At 42.0% G+C, this 22,249-nt stretch overlaps 1 protein-coding gene across 1 annotated transcript; it reads right to left on the bottom strand.

Annotated features, from left to right (window-relative positions):
• Positions 1 to 31: 31 nt before the first annotated feature.
• CFAP36 (cilia and flagella associated protein 36) lies at positions 32 to 20,529 on the bottom strand. Its single transcript, XM_076335183.1, has 10 exons — positions 20,377 to 20,529; positions 15,241 to 15,305; positions 14,234 to 14,335; positions 13,219 to 13,333; positions 12,139 to 12,226; positions 11,153 to 11,204; positions 7,948 to 8,074; positions 2,802 to 2,971; positions 2,212 to 2,367; positions 32 to 602 (listed from the first exon to the last, which is right to left on the bottom strand). The coding sequence occupies exons 1-10, from the start codon at positions 20,489 to 20,491 to the stop codon at positions 516 to 518; spliced, it is 1,077 nt and encodes a 358-aa protein (XP_076191298.1). The 5' UTR covers positions 20,492 to 20,529; the 3' UTR covers positions 32 to 515.
• Between the last annotated feature and the right edge of the window lie 1,720 nt (positions 20,530 to 22,249).

Here is a 22,249-nt window from a genome sequence, read left to right on the forward strand (position 1 = left end):
GTTATCCTTCTTGAAAATAAGATGGTCAGAGTTGCACTTCCGTGTGAAATTAGGCTTTATTACATTGCACAGCTGAAAAATAGTAGTTTATTTATAATGTTCTGATAAAAGGAACAAAGGTCTCTAATTTTAAAAATAAAAAAGTTAAAATTTCTAACTCATTCAGGACTGTTCACAAAGGAATTATTTTAACAGGTCGCCATATCTGCTTTTGTTCTACGTGACGCCAAGTGGTTGAGGCCAGTAGTTCAAAACATCTGTATGCTGCAGTGCTGTTACATGGCCTCGCCATGAACACAGTCCAGTGAAAGTCGGCAAGTTTCCAGCATTCTGGAAAATAAGCGTGTGTAGTGTCGATCAGTGTAGTTTTAAATATTTATATATAAAGTACCGAGTTGCTTGTCTGAAAGTTCTATAAAACTAAGCGTAGTATTGGAAAACTAATCCATTCAATTATTATTTATATAATTTATTCTAAAAACATACTTTTGGGTTCTGCAATGAGCCTCTTAAAATTACCGCTTATTAATAACTTCCTCTTTCAGTTTTTCTGCAAGCATCTTCCTCTTCTGTAGTAATCTTTGCTTCTCTTCTGACATTTCCTAAAAACAAAGTGAAAAAACACTGCAGTAAACTGCGTGGCTTTCCTGTCGGGACCCTGACTTCTGACGCTGAACGCTACCCAGACGCGTGAGCCCGATCAGGTACCTGACACACAGTTTCTCTAACAGGAGCGGCCAAGTAACCACTTGCCAACCCGCGGCAGCAGCAGCAGTCCTTCAAACTCGCTGGCCATCCAGAATGATTGGAAAAAAAAAAAAACAACCCCAAAAAAACCTCTTATTCCATTTCTTGAGAAGCGGATCCCAGGACGTGGACGACTGGCTCTTTACGTCAGTCTGCCTTTTTACCACGGCACTGCGCCGATCGTTTTGAGAGGACTAACCTCAAATTCAACTGGCGCTGCTTTGTGGTGCTGGAAGTTCCCCAGTCAACAGTATTTTGGGCACGTTCTGAGCGTAATAAAATGCTCAGCAACTCTGAGAAATACCTGAGGCAACAGAAGGTCTCTGGTTTTAAGCAGATGCTCTGTAAAAGAGAGTAGTGATTTTTTTTTTTTTTTTTTAACGTGTTACCCCATTGTTTTGCGTGGGTTTTAAGGTCTTCTACTAGTTTCCTCATTTGTGTTGGGTGTTTTCAAGCATTTCTTTTCATATGAATGTAGATCAGACCTATTTGTGGTAAACGCATGAAGTCACACTAACCATAACAACGATTAACAAGAAAAAATGGGGGCTTTTTTCTGATAAAGACCTCTAGAGTGGTAGGGCTTTATCCTGTCATAGGATTCTGGGGGTTTTATGTCCGTACTTTCTTTCCCTGATAAGATGTACTACTTTTTTCCCCCAAAGCAGATTTTCTGTCATCCCCACGGTGCGAGGATTTTTGTGATTTTTACCGCTTGTTTTAAGTCCAGGACTGTATCGGTTAATTCACTACGTAACTGCACTCAATGTCTCGGGACGGAGAACAGCCTTCGGACAAAAAAAGACCTTGAAGAATGGGCTGCCTGCCAGTTGTACCTCTTCCGATATCGCACCGTTCTTGTTCTGTCCTGTGCTCCCAACCCTCCCACAGACTTGTTTTTTTTCTACTGGAGGCAACTGGATAGAGGAGAGCAGCACCCAGCCTTCAGAGCGCCTTGTCTTTCTAAACTGTATCATCAGCGTGTCGCTTCTACTCCAGCGGCTGATGGATAGAAATCAAGGATTTCTTCATTTGAAATGGGCACAAAACTCTCCAAAGAGATCGAAAGAACAGAGCGCGTTTGGTACCTCTGTAAAATAAGACTTTGCAAAAGAAAAATGTTTTTCCCATTTCAGCTGGGGGCAGGGGGGGGAATCCCAGGGATGTAAGGCAGCCCAAACAGTAGGTCACAATTAGGAGAAAACCAGCGTTCTAGCCGTTCTTAAACTCAAATTTACCATGAGGATCTGATGATACTGAAGCAAAACAATGCTAACTTCCTCACTGAAACTTCTAGCCCATAAGCTTCTGCAAAAACGGTAACTTGAAAATACGTCCTCTCTACTTCCCCCACTTGTTGCTTTTATCCTGCTACACTATTCAGCAGCAACATTTACATCTTCACTGAAATCATCTGTGCTTTTACAAAGCGGTCAGGATGATTAGAACGTTTGAGTCCCTCACCTCTGCAGGAGATGGTTCCTCTTCTTTCTGGTCAGTGTTCGTCGGTAACAGTACGTTATTTCTTGACTCCTTCTTCGTAGCCATCAGCATATCTCGTTTTTTCTTTAGGTAGTCCTCTCGTTGCTTCAGCTGCTGTTCTTCAAGTTCTGATAAATTCTGGATTTTTTTTTTTTTAAATAGATTTTGAAATTAATTTTTGGTATGCTTGTTACGTATTTGTGAGAGAAAAGCATTTACATCATATTTGCCTCCAAAATTACTAGCTGAAAAAAAATCCAAGTTGAAGTTTCAAGCCAGAGCTGTCTATTAAGAAATCATCACAGGACAAAGGCTGAATACTGAATTCTATTTTAAAACTGGAACGATGATCTGAACTTTATGCAAATTAAACCAGCAAAAACCATAAAACAGTGTTTGCACGCTGGTTTAAACAAAAAAAAAAGCCCAAACCAAAACCACCTGATTACAATAATAGAAAATATGTATTTAAATGTAATACTGTCTTAAATAACATATCCTAAATATAATCCTGTCTTTTTGCATTCTAGTTTTAAGTTTGGGGGTTTTTCTTGTTTGTTTTAAAAACTTACAGGTCCTTTCATCCCAGCTTTTTGCACTGCGTTTTCTGAACATTTTCCAGCTGACCTTTTCTTACTGTCGTCTTTCCCTTTGGTACAAGACGGCCGAGGTAAGCTTTCCGTTCCTTTTTGTAATGGCCGTACCGGTTTTAAGTCTTCCCTCGCAGATTTCCGAGATTCCTCTAAGCAGCAATTTTACACAGAAAACAATTAGAAAGAATAGAAATATATAAAATAAAATAAAAAATAAATCGGTGTTTCTTCCAATATCCAGATGTCTCTTCTGAAGAAACGGAAAACATAAAAAAAAAAAAATCACATTTCTCCCCTTCTTATTAATAAAACTTTTTTTCAAAAAACATAGATGTTGTATTTGCACTATGAAAGCAATTAAATAATGCTTTACATCATAAGTACCTCTCGTGCAATGAATTATAAACTGTCAAATGCTTGGAACGTGACTTCATATTCAGTGTTCCAACAGTCAGTTCATACCGAGATTGTACCTTCAATTTCCATCTTGGCAAGGCGAGCCGGTAATCGGCACCTGATTAGGTGCACTTTAGCCAACTCTAAGTACAAGTGTACTGGTTCAGCTTTCAGCTTCAGAGAAAAGGGTCGGAAAACACCGTATTTAAGTGAACTTGTACGGGGGGGGGAAGTGAAGCGAAGCTCAAGAGGTGCAAAGCATTACACCGACACAGCTCAGTTACCCCTCCCCAGAACCAGCTCTGCCCCAGCGTGAGGACACCGTGGGAACCCAGCAGGCCTCTGACCCTGGCGGGGCTCAGAGCCCCAGAGGGGCTGGCTGCTGGGTGCCAGGGGAGCTCCGGGCAGCCATAGCGCAAACAAGGCCCGGGCAACTTCTGGTGTCTTCCTATCAAGTCCTTCACCTTGTGCAAGGTCAGTCCTGCACGATACCCTGTTCACCTCTTGCTTTTTTCTTGGACAAATGCCGCCTGTGCTGACAAAGAAAAGGAACCCTGTACTGATTCCAGCTGCGCCTTTCCTATCTCCGCAGGTACCAAGGTTAGTTTTGCCTTGCATCCCGCTGAACTCCATGGTGTCTGAGGTGGCATCACGGCTACCGACGTCGGAGGCAAAGCCCCTCCAGTCACCGGACTGCAGAGCAGGGTATGTTTGCAGAACTTTACTAAGACTCGACTTGACCTACAACTACTCCCGAGTAAGGTAAGTTGCTGCTCCTACTATACATTTATTAAAACTGAAGAGGCTTTTGACTGTTTTATAATATGCCTGAAAATACAGGTAGTGAAATACAGATTTTACTGTGTTCGGTCGGTTTGAGTCTATCCATAATATCCAAGTTGATACACGGAACTGAATGTAGCTGAGTATAATTCTACAGTGCTGGACTATGGATTTTTGCTGTAATGCTGAGAAATAACTTGCATGACTATTAAGGTATGAGTACTCTCCTTGGTCTCTACCGGACAGATGGCAAAGCTAGCTCCACCGAAGCCAGCGCAGGGTGAACACCACTCAATGGTTTCTTGAAGTTAGAGCAAGTAATATACGTTTAGCTCTTCAACATTGCTGCTTTCTTTAGTACAGAAAATTCCAAGACACGTAATTGTGAAAAGGTAGGGAGAAAAGCAAGGGAGAGGAAATGTTATTCAAAGTATGGAAAACAAACCAGGACAGAAATGTAAAACAAAGGTCAAGCTGAAGAATTTGCATTTCCCTGAAATATGACTGCTGGAAGTCTTGACGCTCCAAAGAATGTCTTTCTGTGATGGATAAAAGTTCTTAGAGGCACTGTGAGAGGTCAGAGTTAAAACTGCTGGAAAAAATCCTCAGGCTATAGCTGTCCTATTAAAAGGTGGCGGGCGGGGGGGAGCAAAAAACACACGCTGCATGCCAAATACCTACCCCCATCACCAAGACGATGATTAAGGAAAGCTAATTACCAGAAAGCAGTTCTTTGAAACGTGTTGGGTGTATGTAAATTTACACTGTTGCTGTCCGTACCACAAACACTCGAGCTGGAGATGTTTGTGTCTTAGCAGTACCTGCAGATGTGATCATAGGACCCTCAGTGTCACTTAACCCATGAACCTGAAAAGATACTGAGAAGAGAAGGGAAGGAGGGTGGATAGTGAACGTACAAATAGACAACGCAGCTCAAAGAATTACAGTTACTGGTACGTAACCGTTTTTCTCCTCCGAGAACTTGCCTATATGTACACTCACACTGTGGGCGACTAAGCAACGTTCTTTTCCATGTGGACGATTACTTCAGAATTTTCTCAAAATACAAGCAACCGGGACCACTCCAGCAGATGCCGCGTCCTTCTTATCCGCGCCATGCACACAGCTCGGTGCAAACACGAGAGCAACTTTTGAAGTAGCTGCCCTGCAGGCATCCGGAAAGGGAAGCGTTCTCCAAGAATGCTGGAAAGGTCACTTGCACTCCAAGATGTTGAGCATGACCTTTACTATGAAATTCCCCCTTCTGATCTCTCCGTACCGCAACAAGGTGGGCGGTCAAAGTACAGGAGGAATGATTTTGCAAGCTTATTCTGTAAACTTACATATGTACATATGTAAGGGGCTCACCAATGTGAAATTAAGAAAATTAAGGCAACGACCATTAAATTTGAATTCATTATACAGTGGAAAACTTTAAGGGGTCTACAAACTGAAATCTTGGGTCTCAAGGTGAAGGGGAAATAGCAAAAGATAATAAATCCACTGTGTATCTGAGGCAAGAGAAATGTATGCCAGACTGGAGGGAATGAAAAACGAAGGAAAGAAAGTTCTTCCTTTTCCCAACTCCGAGAACTGGGTTCGTGCAAGGGCCATGTTGCCAAGGCAGCCGATACTCCCTAGGTATGGGATTTGTCCCCATGCTCGGGTTGAGACACGCAAGCTGTCCTGTTCCTCAGTAACGCAACCCTATGAGTGAGAACATGGAGCCGGGATCTGAGCACAGGTCTGGTGGGCTGTGGGGGTCAGGGACCAACCGAGGTGAGAGAAGAGCAGCTCTTATGCCACTTAAGGGTCACTCACGGACTGTTAGTGAAAAGTTCTTGCTGTTTCCCTTCCCAGAGTCGTATCTGGCACCAAGAGGAAGCAAGTCAAGCAGAGGATATGATCCCATTATCAGAGATGAACCTTGAGTTGGGAGCCCGTGTTTTGGAAGCAGGCAACAACAGGCTGGTCTGGAGGCCAGTCCTCAGTTCTGTGTGAGAAAGGGGTCTGGAGGAAGATGATTCCCAGTACAGATTCTCCTTGATTTTTGCCACCACCCAAAACCACTTTTTGAAAAGGTGATACCGGAGGATAAACTGTGACAAACTTTCTCAGTAGCCTCTCTGGACAGCTATGCTGCCACAAGATGCCAGTTCCACAAGGATGAAGATTTCCAAGGAGCTAAACGTTTTGTAGACCTGTCTCTTCTTTGGCATTTAAAGAGCATGGGAATGCTCAGCACCAGCTGAGCAGGCACTTGGACAGCACAGAAGAAGGGCTGCACTCAGTGCCGAGAAGTCTTGACTCCTGAGCTCCCAGATCTCCTGTCTCTCAAGCACAGGATTAAGTCTTGCAGACAGAATATTTGCTAGGAATGTGCCTTCCTCCTGAAACAGGAAAACAGCCACTGCAGGGTAGACACAGTTTAGTGTGTCTTTAGCGGCATTGCAAGGTGGCACAACTGTGCAAAAAGAAGAGGAGTAAAAGCAGGCTGGGAGAAGAGAAGAAAGCAAGTATACCCGCATACTTCTGAGGGTGGAAGGGAGAGAAGAGTTCGAACAAATGTAACAAAACCTCAGCACAAGGACAGAAGGGATAAAAGGGGGAAAAAAAAAAAAAGATATTTAAAAGGTCAGTGATACAATTTATTCTTTGTTTCCTAATGTGAAAGACACTAACTCATTTTAAAAGAACAGGGGGTCCTACAACCACTTCATCTGTTAATGGCCATCAAATGAAAAAGCAAGGAGCAAGTACGCCCCAAAGGTACTACCAAGGCTAAAAGTATCCAGCTCAAGTGTCTGTGATACGAAAACTTTCAGCGTGAATGCATACAAAGAACAAGTACTAGACACAGGAAAAATGTAACTGAAGACAGCGCAGACTATTATTTCCCAAAGTTGGAATTATATTCTTGGAAGTGACCTTAGAATATTAAGTTACAAATTTTTCACAAACTCCTAAGAGAGCAAATCCCACTGAGATGCAACCTGTTTTTGAAGATCACCTATGTATATCCTATATACATAGATATGTGTGTATACGTAAATACCTACCTATGTGCGTGTGTGCATGTATACACACATACACACATATACATGCTTCGTATCACCTAAGAATCTTCCTGTGTTCCTGAACAGGTCAGCACCCTTGTGCTTTAGCTGCAAGACAAACATACCGAGAGCACCTCCATCACAACCAGTGATTCCTTTTTTTCTCCTCCCTGTGAGAGCACTGGCTTGGTCACGCTCTCCAGTAAATAACCGTCTACAAAACAATTCAGACAATTTGCACTACATAACTTGGGTAAAGCTCGAGACTACTTAAAAGAGCTCTCCTTGGTATTGTAAGTTGGTAAGTGTCACAATCCCACTCAAAAACAAAAATGTAAAATTGAAAAAGTTAAAATGAGTAACAAAAATCTGAACCAAAGGCAAAAAGATTCAGTTTGGCGGTCTGACAATTCGGCTTGAATGAATCTTAACAGTTTAAGGTTGGTTCCCTCAGAAACATTTGATTGCTATCAAGAAATGTTGTACAATTATGAATTAAATCTATAATGGCCACACAGGGAGAGAAAGCATAACTTTTAAAGTAAATGATTCATAGTTGCTTACAGGGAACATACTGTTCTTAACAGTAATGGCGGCAGAAGCGCAGTAAATTGAAAGATGAAAACTGCCGTTAGACTCCTGTATTTCTCCTCCCGTTGGAGATAACTTATAACATCACTGCATAATGAAACAGCTCAGGTTGGAAGGCATTTCTGCAGGCCACCTAGTGCAAATACCCCACTCACAGCAGGGCTAACTTCAAAGCTAGGATGGTTTACTCGCAGCCTTACCCAGCCGAGTTCTTAAAATCTTGATATGAGTGGACTCTTCCATAATTTGAAAATAGTATCACATTGCACACTCAGCATTGCACTTTCCCAGAAAATTACCTAGTGGAAATTTTGGAGTTTCTTCAGAATCATCAGCTCCCTCAGTGGATTCCTTAACTTTTACAGCTTCTCTCGAATCTCCTGGAAAACTGTAGGTAACATCTGGTGATTTATGTTTATCACGTGCCTTAAATTAAAAAAACAAACAAACAAAACCAAGCATTACGTTTCCTGGCACTGTACTTCAGGCATTAAACTGTCAACACAAAGCAAGCTCTCAAAAGAACTTTCAGTTAAAATTGTGTTGTTTACACTACATACTGCATTGTCAAAGTGAACAAAAGCAAACTACTTATTTTGTTTTACTAATAGGAAGGTTCTTACTGGCTTATAGTCCTAAGTCAGCATTTTTTATTTTAGTTCAAAACCAACAATCAGAATTTAGAATATTAGGTAAATTGGCATGTTGTTTCCCAGCTACAAATAGATAACGTAGAGGGGTTTTTGCCACGCTTTGCCTGTGACTTTCAAGCAGACCTCTGTCCACCAGAAAAATACAATACAGTAAGGGAACCAGGAACACATACTGAAGTTACCACAGAAACAGAGAAATAATCAGCTGAATGGAAACAACAGGTCTGGATAATCTCCAACGCTATTGTTCCACTTCTACACTTGTCTGGGAAATCTTGACAATGCAACCCACCTCTCAAAATAGTACAGCCAGCAGGGATTTGCCCAGAGAGTGTCTACGCTGTTCATCAACTGTCTAATTCGTGTCAGAACTCCCCAGCATTCATCAAAATATTAAATTATTTTGTATTAAAACATTCTCTAACAAAAACGTATTATTGAACAATAACTATCACCTTCTCTGTCCAGGTGAACTTGACTGGGGCCTCTGTAATCTGGCTTGTTTATCAAGAATATTGATATTCTTGGCTGGTCTATAAAGATTTGGATAAACCTGCATCTTAATACAACTTGAATTCTTAAAATGAGCCAAAGCTTCAGTTTCCAGGTTTTTTTGTAAGAAATCCACAACAGGTGACTCATTTCCTGGAATCTATCATTGTAATATGGGAAAGAAGAGTTTTGTCACCACTTTTCTACAGCGTCGGACGCTGGGAGAGAGGTTTAATTTGGTAGACTATCCCAACCCGTTTAGGACTTGCATTCAATAGCATAGCTATCGTCTGCACCTAGCGTGGGGCTGAACTGGGGAGTAGGATTGGCAATAAGTGTTGACCTTTGTAGTAGCTACACTGGGTGTCCAGGTGGTTTCCTTTGTCAGTTCAGGCTGAAGAAACAGTGCTTTCTCTTTTCAAATTTAGTATGCTCAATTTCCTAATGACAGAAAAGAATAGAAGAGCGATTCTTGAAACAGCCTACAATTCCAGCTATTTTTATATGTTTTCCCACTGAAGGGGAGGTTTATTCCCACGATTCCACTGTAGTTGGTTCCAATTTCAATTTGTTTCTCAGTTGCTGAACGATTGGCAATTTAGCCAGTCCCCGCTGACATTCAGTTGCCCTGCCCTGCCCAGCTGCCTGCCGGGGTTGGAGTAGCCATGGTGCCTGTCGTGGGGGTACATCTCTGGATGGTATTCATAAATAATTGTTTAACCTTAAACAAGACCTGAACCACATTCAGGAGACATAGCAACAGGACCATGCTGGTTTGAACATCCCAAAGATATTCAAAATTCTCAAGAGCTGTTGTAACTAGCCTGAAGGAGAAAGGGAAGGTAAAGGAGTGGGGGAAAGTGTCCCCCTGCCTCCCCCATAGATTGGTTCCCCAAGGAGAAAAGGTAAAGAGTGTAATTATTAATAGTTTCCAAAAGGTGGCTCCCAAGGTACAGAGATGACGGCAACGCCGAGTACAAATACCAGGTTAGTCTCGCAACCAATAATTTTATCATCTCATAAACCAGTGTTACACAGCGCAGCAAAATGATACCCTTGATCCAGCTCCCAGCGGTGATAAACAGCACGACAGGGAACATGTACAGCACGCAAGGTGTTACAGAACACAACTCTGAGAGCAAGCACCACAACTTTGAGAGCAAATCCGTCAACATTGCGACCAGCGACTGTTAAACCAAGGTAATGAATGCTTGTAACAAATTTGCCTTGACGCGCTCTGGTCAGGTCTGTCCTTATCTCAACCCTTTGTGCCCCACGCTGGGCACCAAGAGAACTGTTGTGGTTTAACCCGGCAGGCAGCTGAACACCACACAGCCGTCCGCTCACTGCCCCCCCACACAGTGGGATGGGGGAAAGAATCGGGGGAAAAAAGTAAAATTCGTGGGTTGAGGTAAAGACAGTTTAATAGGACAGAAAAGGAAGGGAAAATAATAGTAGTAATAATGATTAAAGAACATACAAAACAAGTGATGCACAATGCAATTGCTCACCACCCGCCGACCGATGCCCAGCCAGTTCCCGAGCAGCGGTCGCCGCCCCCCAGCCAACTCCCCCCAGTTTATATACTGAGCATGACGTCCCATGGTATGGAATAGCCCTTTGGCCAGTTTGGGTCAGCTGTCCTGGCTGTGCCCCCCCCCCAGCTTCTCGCTGGCAGAGCATGAGGAGCTGGGAAGTCCTTGACTAGTGTAAGCACTGCTCAGCAACAACTAAAACATCGGTGTGTTATCAACATTATTCTGGTACTAAATCCAAAACACAGCGCTGTACCAGCTACTAGGAAGAAAATGAACTCTATCCCAGCCGGAACCAGGACAGAGACCAAGTGATGGTCTAACTTGGAGAGGATTTCTGGTTCCTAGTGATTAGGTTCAGGCAGTATTGTGCAGACTTAATGAATAACTATAGTGTCTATGAAGTGATCCTTAAAATTCCTGAAGGATTATGAATGCTGTAATCTCTAAGAAGCTTATACTTTGAAGTCTCTTTGATCTTGACAATGTTAGTAATTCAAATGTTCTCTGGATTTGAAAGGTTGACATCCGTTACCAGGATTTTAGAATTCAGATACTGAAGAGCTTATCGCATGAGCTCTACCAGATGGCTGATGGTTAATGGTATCATGTATAGCACTAGCGTCAATGATACCATCAAGAAAAACGTAAACAACAGAACAGACCTTTCAAAAAGAAGTGTCAGTAAGACCTTCCTGACAGACCTTTTGTTTGCTTAGGATGGTACACATTGCCTTAAAGTGATACAGTCGACACCCAGGACAGGAATATCAGAGTATTTCTTAATCATCAACATAACTCATCTGGAAAGGTAAGATACTCACTTCTTCAGTCCTCTTTCTTTCTTGCTCTATTTCATATTCTTCCTTAGATTTTCTGTAGCACAAAACACAAGTAAATACTCAAAACTTCTTTAGTATTAGTGACTTTTAGGTAAATTTAGCATTGCTTAAATATTTGAGGGCTATCGAAACCATTACAAGATAACATGAATTTGTTAGTATCCAAAATACTTCCATGACTTAAATGAAAATGCACTCTTAATAGAAATAAATAATTATGATAAACACACAGAACCCACTGTCCTCAATCTATTTTTTCCTGTGCAAAAATAATCGTGTAAGAATTTCCAGGGCTTATCTATCCCTTGTTTCATTTGCTCGTTTAAAGACAGGAAGGAAAGTATTTCCAGAATACAGAGGGAAAATAGCATAATTTAATACAATGTGAATGGATTAATCTGCTATTATTTGTTTAAGATTATGTTTATATATACGTGAACTGGGAGCGGAGGAGTATCTACAGAAGTTGTATCAGTCCCCACACATCATCTTAGATCATAGCAACAGTCATTGAACGCAACTAAGGAGGAAGCTGTAGAAAGGAATAAAGCCTACTGCAAAAGCAGAATTTGCCTTTCCAAGGCTTTAAGGTTTAGGGTGTTCCCTGAGTGGATTAGAGCTAGTGTGCTCCTATTAACCAGAGACATCTAACCCAGGTCTAACTTTAGGTCTACCTGGAGATTCAGGGGAGAATGGAAATGATGGGGCTCTTAAAGTTCCACATCATTCCATGCATCACCAAGACAGTTCATCGTGGCGGAGCAGTTATCTCTCAGTCTTTAAATATTCCTGATCGCACCCACTGTCTAGCACCATTCATTTTCTCTTAGGTAGGATTTTGACAAGAACATTCCTGTCATCTGTAAGATGAAGGCAGTTTCCTGGAAAAGGCTGGAAGAATTAGGTCCTACATACCTTTATTTTTTATTTTAAAATAATGTACGAAGTAGGACTGATTCATTTTTTACCTTAGAACCTCCCTCAGTATTTTCATTTCTTCTTGTTCAATTTCACTGAATACATCAGAACCCTCTGTCAAACAGTCGGGCAACACACCTACAAAAAACGATGACAAAATTTATGCGTTACTCTAAAGAAAATTATTTTGTGCTCCATTTGGCATCATTCTTCAGGCAGAGAGGAGGAAAAACAAACAAACAAACAAAACCCCAAACACCCATCTAATTCTTCCCCTCTGTAACTGTCTCCAGAAAGATTCTAGATCCTGGGCATCAAGTTGCTAGTAGCAAAAAGGCAAAGGTTTCTGAACTATGAAAGTGTTGACATCTAAGGGCAAAGCATAAGCCATAGCCTGCATTGACCATTATATGGCATTTCCTATAGACTGCAATTCAGCCATGGCTAACTGAACCATTTTCCAATTTAGCTGTTATATGAAATTTGAAATTTAAAAACTATTCTCTGAAAAAACATGCATGCAGTAAGAAGGCAAAACAAAATGATAAAACTAAAGGCATGGAAGAAAGGAGTGGGTAGATGAAAAGCCTTTCAGAAACATTAAGAGAGCAGCAAAGTTGGGTGTAAATTATTCTCTCTTCTTTAAAAGCACGCATGTATTAGCGTGATAAAGGCCCTAACTTCTGCTTTCTATATGGAGTTTTCATATGTAACTGTACAGTGTGAATGGCAAAGTAAGCACAGCAGATAGTACAGCATCATTGCTATGCAAGTAGCATAATTCAATCAATATTGTCATTGTTGATGAACTGATATAATTGCTTTAACGCTCAAAATTATCACCAAAATTCTTTAACAAAAAACCAAGTCAAGTTTCACAGAAAAATTTAGACAAACAGAACTGAAAGATCTGTTAATTTAAAAAGGAATATAGACAGCTGTCACTGAGAATACAAGCCAAGGACTAAGTATTGAAATCCTAGTCCCAGTAAAATCAACTGAATGTTTTCCATTAACTTGAACTGGAATGGAACCAGTATTCGATACTCATTTATGAATGGATTACGTAGTCATCAAAAGAACGCTAAAAAGCTGAAGAGAAGTGAAACCCCACATTTACCACTTCTTACCATTTCTTTCTTTAATGATTCTAAGAGCTTGCAATTGCATTTCAATATTTTTCTGTACCATCATTTTTTTAAATAGTCTAAAATCTTCTGCTGCCAACACTGTTTGCAAAATGGCCTGTGGGAGGGAAGGTATGCACAAAATTAAAAACCCTAGAGAAATCATTACCATCTCGGTCTGCTTGAAATCATATTAAGATTTAAATTCTGTGGAGCATGTTTTTAATAATTATATTTAATTCTCCTGTCTATTTTTCCAGCCATACAAGTTGAGCTAGTAATCAAGAAAAGAATTTGATGGTTTATGCCTTTAGATCAACACGTCTATCACAATAATACTATCACAAAACCTGGAGGGTTTCCCAGTGTAAGTTTGCAACTGCAATTCATTCGAGTTCCTGAACAAATGCGTAAGCTTGAGTGAGGAATGTGCACTCTGAAGAACATCTAGGAGGAGATAGGTCAACAAAGCCCAATTTAAACTGGCAGCAGAAGCTCCCGCTGCTCTGCCCAATATACCCGAGACAATTCTGAAAGATATCTTTGAGCAGGTGAAGGGCTGCCTAACCACGCCTTGTCTTCTCAAGGCCAATGTTTGTCTTACAGATTTTACTGGTTTATTATAAAATCAGAGGAAAACATCTTTTCTTTTATGGAATATGTCTATTGTTTTAATCTTTAAGTTTGCTATTGTAAACGGACTGAAGACCAACATAAAGCTGACAAATATGCAAATAAAGGTGGCAGAAACATCCTAAGCTTAGAGGTTTGTTTTAGAAAATACAAAGCATAGAAGATGAATCTCAAAAGGTATCTGACACCACACAAACATCTGTCGTTATTTTCAAGACACACATTTTTCTGGTCAAAGTTCGCAATATAAACAAACACCTTATGTTTTAGAAAATTACAGTTCTAACAAGAAAACTTTTCAAGGTTTCATCTCCACCCTGCTATATTAGTGAAAAGATAAAGCTAAAAATTAAATCTACGTATTCCTAAACAAAGGAAAACTTACCTGTGAAGTATGTGTCTTTGCAAGAGGAGATGAAAAAGCTTCTTGAAATTTCTCTTCATTAATTCCAACTTCTTTAAGATAGTCTTCTAATAATTTTTCAACCTGTAAGAAAGTATAAGCCTTACTTTCTAAGAGGTTTTTCCCTAAGAATCATATGAAATTTTTTCATAATTTTAAGTTCTTTTCTGCTGACATTGTATTTTTTTAAACTCAAAGGAAAAGCACTGCAGTAGTATAACTGATTTTTCTGATGGGTCAGGCTTTATTTACTTTCATGAACTGTTCAAAATAAGCATTTTTATTGCCAAATTTGATTACTTCTTAATTTAGCTTCTCCAATTTCCAAGAATCTCACTTCTCTACCTTTTCCTCAGACTGCTGGGTAGTATTCCTCATCATTTTTTGCCCTGTAGGTAAAAGGCTTTTTGCCAGCCTGTGTGCCTGAAACCCTTCAGGGTCAGAGCAAAAATGGATGTTGGTCTGTATTTATTCAGTTGATGCTTTTTAACATCAAGTATTATCAAGCCTTGTTACCAAAAAAAAAAAAAAAAATTTAGAAATCTGCATGCGTTGGTTTATAGGTATTTTAAGCATGCTCCAAAAATCCCCTGTAGTTTTTCCTGATAATTGAAAGTTAATTCAAAAGATTTACCAGACTTATTAGTGAACAAAATACAAGTTATACACGTTCTCAGACATCGTGCTGTTTGGCATTTTAACTTGACAGAAAATACGAACATTATCAAGCTTCTAAGTACAGCATTTTAGCTAGCAGATATATTAATTTTAATGAAAAAAATGTAAGACAGCATAAGAGATGTGACTGTTAGTTTTTCTACGTATCTGGTGTTTAAGCACAAAAATGCATATGACAACTATGACTCAAAGGATTTCTAAACAACACTTATAACAGGCAATATCAATGATAACACAGTCATCTAAATACTACTTTAACATTTTAAATTATATTTCTTAGAAATCTACCACAAATAGTGAATAACACTCACCAGAGCTTGGTACTCCTGATAAATTTCTGTATAAGACAACTTGCTTTCTTCTTCATCATCAAAAACTGGAGGGGGCGGGGGGGGGAACCACACACACATTTTGGAGTTAGTGTAAACACCACAAATTAACTTATGCCTTAAAGAGAAAGATTAACCTTTACAAGGTAATATATTCAATCATATGAAAATAGAGGCCATGATTGATAATAATAATGTCTTTTTCCACACATTCAGGCTAAGCACATACTTTTGGTATTTAATGTAATTAAATTTCATAATATAATACCGGGAAAACATATCTTCATAATAGAAGCAGATTTCTAAGCAAGTTGAGGATTCAGCAGATACGTGCACTAAAAAGTAAGACAATGTAAGAACTACCATGAACTTGTGTAAGGTTTTTCTAAGATGGCAGATGACATACATAAAGCAGGACATTCCTCTCTCTCTCCATGGATTTACATGGAGGATGTATTAATGACTTAAACCAGTATTTTTAAAATGCCATTCATTTAGCGAGAAGCCAAGGCAATGAAGGAAAATGAGATCCTGCCTGCATAAAAACAGATAACCCCAAAGAGGAAATCTGCTGCAGGTAAGTTATTTTTTAATTACATCTATCCTGATTTAGACAAAATGGGCATCTGTATAATATAGGCTATATTAATCATATTCATATAAGTTCATATTAAGAACTGTTGACTGGAAATATCAAGCTAATGATCTCTACACTGCAGAATAGATGGAAGAAGCTGAAAATGAGAGAAACTGAAAACTAGGGTTTGAGTTTTTTTAATTTACATTTTTATCATGTCAGCAATGAACAGAGGTAATGTAAAACCTAGCAATTAAAGCAGAGGCTTAGAAATAAGACTTCCTCAATCCCCTTCAACATTAGCCACTATATGTTGGCCAAGTCACTTCCCATGTGCGTGCTTTGAAGTCATTTGAAGAATGGGAATTCTGCTTAAATTGGTGAACGAGCGTGATTTATTCTTCATATATACATGACATCGCTGACAGAAGATGGTACCGATGCGCATAGAATTAGTGTAACTTTCACACAAATTTAGAGTGACTTTTAGAAAGCATCATTTCCCAGCTGTGACAGCCCTGAGGCAATGTCGCTCTGAACCTTGATACGGTGTGATGCAAGATGGCTGTTCCTAAAACAGAAAGTACTTGCATCACTGTCTAACAACTTACAGCAATGCAATGATAGAAATCTAATCAAACAGTTCAGGCCCTCTAAATAAGCAAGGGAAACTTGCTTTTTAAATGACAATCTGAAAAACCAACGTTTGCTTTTGTTTCATTTTTGCACAAGGGAAATTTTTTTAATGAAGGGATTTAAAAAAAAAAAAAAAGCTTTAAAAATATCTAGGAATAAATTCACACAGTAGAAAAAGTACTATAAATCTTACTCTAAAAAAATTCAGCTCCTATGGCAACCACCATATTACCATACCCAAGAGGGTGAAGCCACTTAACTGCCTCTATTGTCTTCTGCATCTCCTCCCCTCTGGGGGATCCCCTTACAGCTCTTGCAGACCCCAACCTTTGTCTTAGCTTCTCTGTTCCCTTCTACCTCCTACTGTTCCTTCCTGCCCTGGGCACCCGAAGGAGGGGTGACACAGGGATGTCACTCCTCAGTCAGTGTCCGTGCCAACAGCTAGCCTCACACTGCCAGGGGGATTCTTCCAAGTCCTCCTCCTCCTCCTCCTCCTCCTCCCACAGCTGCAGGACAACATGGAAAGCAGAGTGGAAAGCCTGTGCAAACTGCTCTCTGTTTTCAGGCTCTGAACAAAAAGAGGATGAAGCACCAAGTAAAGCAAGCTGCAGTCAGCATCTCCTCTGAGTTAAGTGGCATTAAGGAGTACTTTGAATAGAGACCTTGGATTTTCTTGAGTCAGGGCTCCTCAATCACGTAGTCATTATTTTCTTTAAGATTTTGGCACAGAGTCTTTGGTCGCCTGACAGGAACGAAGATCAGAAGAACCACCGTATCAAGATAAGCCAGGGGACCCAGACATCCTGGGAGACAAACTCATCATTTTCCTGTTAAAACTGAAAATCTTTGCTAGGACCCCTCAAACGGGATGAGCGTTAAATTTGAGTTCTCCCTGCCAGACTGAGCCACTGACTCATTTGACCTCGCAGACAAGAGCCGGTAAGCAAACCTGAGGGAACTCTTCTCTTTCTCCCCCAGTTCTCACTGACTGGTGAGGCAGCTCTGTGCTGGCAGGGAAGGGAGTCACAGGCAACAATATCTGTTTATTCCTTTTGTACCTTGTCTTTATCTTCTGGTGCCCAGAACTATTATCAAGCTTATCTATGTCCAAATGAGGTTTCAGTTAATACCTTGGAACATCTGAATAAAACTGAAAAGCCCTCTCGCCTTAAATACATACCCACGGATTTAACTTCAGTTTCACAGCCGCATAAAAGGAAATTAATGAAGCCAGGAGAAATTAATCAAGTCCCCAGAAAGAGGGGAGAGAGAAAGCAAACAATTATCAACAGATAGAAACCATGAGGATCTTTTATAAGTTGAAGTGCAAGGACTTGGCCTAAGTAACTACAGTTCCAAAATAAATTCCTTACATATCAATTACCAAAACTCAAATTCTGTTTTTGAGGAATCACAAATTATTGTCAGTTAATTAGAATGTTGCTAATTTGCTTGTTCAGCCCAAAGACTAAATGTTTGGAGAATGAAAAGAATTCTGTCCTGACAAAATATCTCAGTAAATAAAACAGCAATGGAATCAGCACAGTACATTTATAGAAAGGAAAAGCAAATAGCACAGGTATCTGCAACTAAAACTTCAAGTTTCTTTAACTGTACTTCTTAGCAACCCTAGCATTGCAGTAACACTTCTTTAGCCTTTTCTTTTTTCTCAATAGCTTCTGAGAGTTGTCCAACAGCACTCTGTAGCACAAATGATACCTTGGAAGATCATTTACTGCGAGTGATTTCTCTGCTTTGCTCCTCGAATTTCTTATGTAGAAGCAAACTGGCAGGAAGCGGCCGTTATATAAGCCTGCCTCACACTACATGGAAATTTACAGAGGTTCCATAAATCTTCTTACTGCCAGTAAATTCCCCTCAACCTTCTGAAGAGAGATCATTGCTCCAGAGAAGGATAATCAATTCCCTCTGATTCCTAAACCTAGACCCTTTGCATGATAATCAAAGTGCTTGACCAACCTCAATTTTAGGCAGACTTTCCAAGGGAAAACTTCTAGCCTAGATTTCTCTATTGCTTTCTAGCTGTAAAGAGTCTAGCAGCTTTACTTTCTCATTTCCCAGCATACTAGGGAAAGGCGTACGTACTCACGATGATCTTGCCTCATGCAAAGCTTGGGAAGGACAGAAACCATTCAGGATAACTGAGAAGCAACTTGTTTAGAAGCTGTGATCTGAATCAGAGGTGCATCTGTTTCACTGAACATGAAATAAGAATTCTTAATGAGCCCTAACAAGAACGACTGCACAACAAAAGACACGTCCGGCCCCGCTGAGGCCAACCATTACAGAAGCTGTTCCAGAGCCCACAGCAGGATGGGGGGGGAGGAAGGAGTAAGCGCAAGCAGGTAGAATACATTAATAGTAAGAAACATTCTACTTTGAGCTTCATGTTAGTAAGTCTTTAGAAATAAAATGTGTTTGGAAGCCTTAGTTTCATGACTTCAGTATTTTAAAGTTAAAATTACTAGTGAAGCCTACATCCTGTCACGTGATACTAAAGGAACAGATTTCATTCATAGTAGTCACAGAAAGTAATCCTAAATTAGTCTACGGCAACATGCTTTAATACTCATGTGTGAATGTCTGCAGGCTGGGTAGGATCACAGGCCATCATGTTCTCAAACATGCTTTTTTTCCCCAATAATCACAAAAGAAAGCCTCCTTTCTTCTAAAGGACTTAGGCAATGCTTTCAGACCTGCCCAAATTGTAATTATTTTGCTACCATAAGGATCCAGGTGTTCTCTGGCAGCAGAAAATTTGTTCTGTAAGCAGCAGAACTAATTTAGCCAAATCTATACTGCAGAAAGTCCGTGTCCTCCTTTCCTCACTAGATACGTACACCTACATGGGTCTCCTCAGGCACCTTTACATAGCGCTACAGGTCTATCCCAGTCCCCCCTCTCACTGCCTATACTTCCAGTTTACCCAGGGTGTTCCCCAAATTATTCCATGATTCCCTCAGCTCTTTCTTGAGGAAGAAAAGGAAGTTTAACTAGAGTTGCTTCCGAGCTAAACTCTTGTACAGGACAGCCTACAAAACGTAACTGATAACCGTTGACTTTTTAGTGCCGACTATCATTTTTTGAGAGGTACTAACTTAGGGTTTCTCATCTCTTAACTGCCACCATTCACAGAATTGCAGGAATTTAACTTTGGGCCTTCCACTCGTTCGTCCCACTGGCCAGACAGCTATTTTAATTGGACTGTCCAGTTTCCTAAGGAAAAACATCTCACTACGGAAAAGTATTAAAGACCTCCAACTGCCTTCTAGCCACATCAGGGCATTACGTGCAGCAGAACGAAGAACTCGTTTAGGTGTCATACTGTAAGCTCATGCCATAATCCCCTGTGCGAGCTAACGAACGCAAATGGCCACACCTTGAAAAACGGCTTGCTCAGGGGAGGCCGACTTCCCGAGGGCGAGGCACCCCCGTCCTAAAAACGGTGGGAAAGCGCAGACTATGGCTATGCGAAGCCTGGCGAGCCTTCAGGGGGAACGCTCTCGAACGGCGCCAGCGGCGACCGCCACGAACACCGGCCTGATGTGCCGAACGCTCGCTGCCCGCACAAAACCACAGGGGCTGGTGCCGCCGCCGCGCTGGGAGAGCCCTGACCGGTACCTGCGGCGGCGGTGAGGGGCCGGGGCCTGGCGTATCCCCCCGCCTCGGGAGCCTCCCGGCGCCCCGCAGCCTCTCGGCCCCCCGCGTGTGCCCGTGCCGAGGCCGCCGTCCCCGTCCCGTCCCCGCGGCCGGGCGGCAGCCCCGGGAAGGGGGACGGGGCCCCCGCCGGTGGCTGAGGAGCGGGGGTGGGCTTGGGGGACCCGCGCGCCCCCCCCCCCTCCGCCGCGGGGCCGAGGGGAGGCCGCCCCGGCCCCGCCGCTCACCCTCGCACTTCTGCTCCATGAACTCCAGGATGGGGATGGACCAGGCGGGCCCCCGCAGGAACCCGGCGATGGTGTCCACCACCCACTCCACGTCGCCCTCCTCCTCTGCCGCCATGGCCGGGGGCCGCCGCGGGAGGGGTCGGTGGCGGTTGGCTGGCGCGCCCGCCCGTCGCTGTAGCAACCGGCGTCACGGGGCGGGGGGGGGGGGGGACGCGCGCGCGCCTCACGTGGGCCCAGCGCCGCCCGCGCGCGCCCCGTGCCGGCGGCGGTTAACGGCCGCTGCGGCGGAGGCCGGGCCGGCGATTACGAGCTGCGGTAGCGAGCGAGGGATCAAGGGCTGCCCTAACGGCACTCGGTGTAATCAGATCATGGCTTTAAGGGAGGTGCGGGTTGTCCACCAGAAATACGTAGGCGTTAAAAGGTACAGTGGAAAGGAGGCCTGGCGTGGGGCAGCCGTTTAACGCGGCACCTCGCGCTGCCCGGCAAATCAACCGTAAAAGTCACTTTGCTAAACTGAGGGCATCCTGAGGTGGAAGACGGGCGTGCGAGGGTGGTGCTTGTGACTGCCTCCGAAATACAACCGTGATAATTCGGCCCTCCTGATTTAATTGGCGTGAGCGGGGGGTAGGCCCCATACAGCGGGGAGATGCTGGGGGGGGATCAAAGGTGAGGTCAGCTGGCCATCGGCAGCTGTCCAGCACCCCCCGCGGCCTCATGCGCGTGTGCTCAATAGTACTGAAAAGCTATGAAAATAGTAACTAATTACAGTGCTCGTTACTTTACCGACTTCGAGGCGAGGGTAATCAAGCACAGGAACAGGCTGCCCAGCCAGGCTGCGGCTTCCCTGTCTTTGGGGATAATGGTGGGACAAGGCCCTGAGAAACCTCATCTAAGACGGCCCTGTGCCCTCCAGAGATCCCCAATTATTTAATAATTCTTCTGTCAATCACAATTTTACAGCACAATAAAGGTTTGGTTTATATATTTGGTTTATATAACAACAAAGACATGGGGGATGATCCTGGATGATGGAAAAATCTCGTTACCCCTTATTTTATCACGCACAGAGTGCTGTGGTATTGCGTAGCAAACAGTAACTCCTACGTTCCTCGTTAGCTGTTGTACCTGGTGCTCTAATTCCAGAGCACTTAAAAAACTTAAAATGTTAAACCACTCATTAGGCCTTCATGGCAAAATGGATACCTCAGCACAATTTGTAACTTAGTAATTTTGTAAACACCCTAAGGTGTAAGAATTAGGAAATAATTTACAAGGCACCATGTAAGAAGACTTGCATTCAAACTCAATTGCTTGGGTATTCTTTCTTAGGGCTGGTATTTGTGGACACATTCCTTTTCTCCACTAAAATTAATGAAATTTCTGTCATAGTCCTCACCTGTTACACTGCTGAAAGACTGAAAAGTTTTTCCTAACGTTTAAATTTATTTCCCTCCTAATGTTGGATGACTGCTTGCTTTACTTGTGTGTGCTACTGGTAAGTAAAAAAAGCAAGCAACCAAAACTCTCTTAAATCTATTTATTTTTCTCTCTTTTAACTCTATCCTTGTTAGAGGGGGTTTTTTAATGCAAGCGAGGAACAAGTGGTACAGTGGTCACTCCAGTTAGTTACATCAGGCTCTATTCTTGTTGTTGCTCAAGAAAAACTTGTAGACATTAATGAGATTTTACCTGCATAAAGATGCAATGCTGAGTGTAGACTAACGTATTTAAATCTCAAAGGTAACAATTCTGTGCTCTCTTCACTGCAGAGGAATACCTGATCAGCTGTGCTTAATTTAATCACTTTAATAAGATGCTGCACTGGAAAGCCTTCGATTTTTCCTTTTGCAGATCACTTTAACTCCCTGTACAC

The sequence above is a fragment of the Aptenodytes patagonicus genome, chromosome 3 (assembly GCF_965638725.1).
Source record: "Aptenodytes patagonicus chromosome 3, bAptPat1.pri.cur, whole genome shotgun sequence".
Classification (NCBI taxonomy): Eukaryota; Metazoa; Chordata; class Aves; order Sphenisciformes; family Spheniscidae; genus Aptenodytes; species Aptenodytes patagonicus.

Bases quoted from the DNA above. Each gene is read 5' to 3' on its own strand.
- CFAP36 (XM_076335183.1), bottom strand. From the start codon at position 20,491: ATGGCGGCAGAGGAGGAGGGCGACGTGGAGTGGGTGGTGGACACCATC. The intron at 13,334-14,233 runs GTAAGTTTTCCT...TCCCTCCCACAG, and splicing joins CAAAGACACATACTTCACAG to GCCATTTTGCAAACAGTGTT. The intron at 12,227-13,218 runs GTAAGAAGTGGT...CGTTTTTTGTAG, and splicing joins AATCATTAAAGAAAGAAATG to GTGTGTTGCCCGACTGTTTG.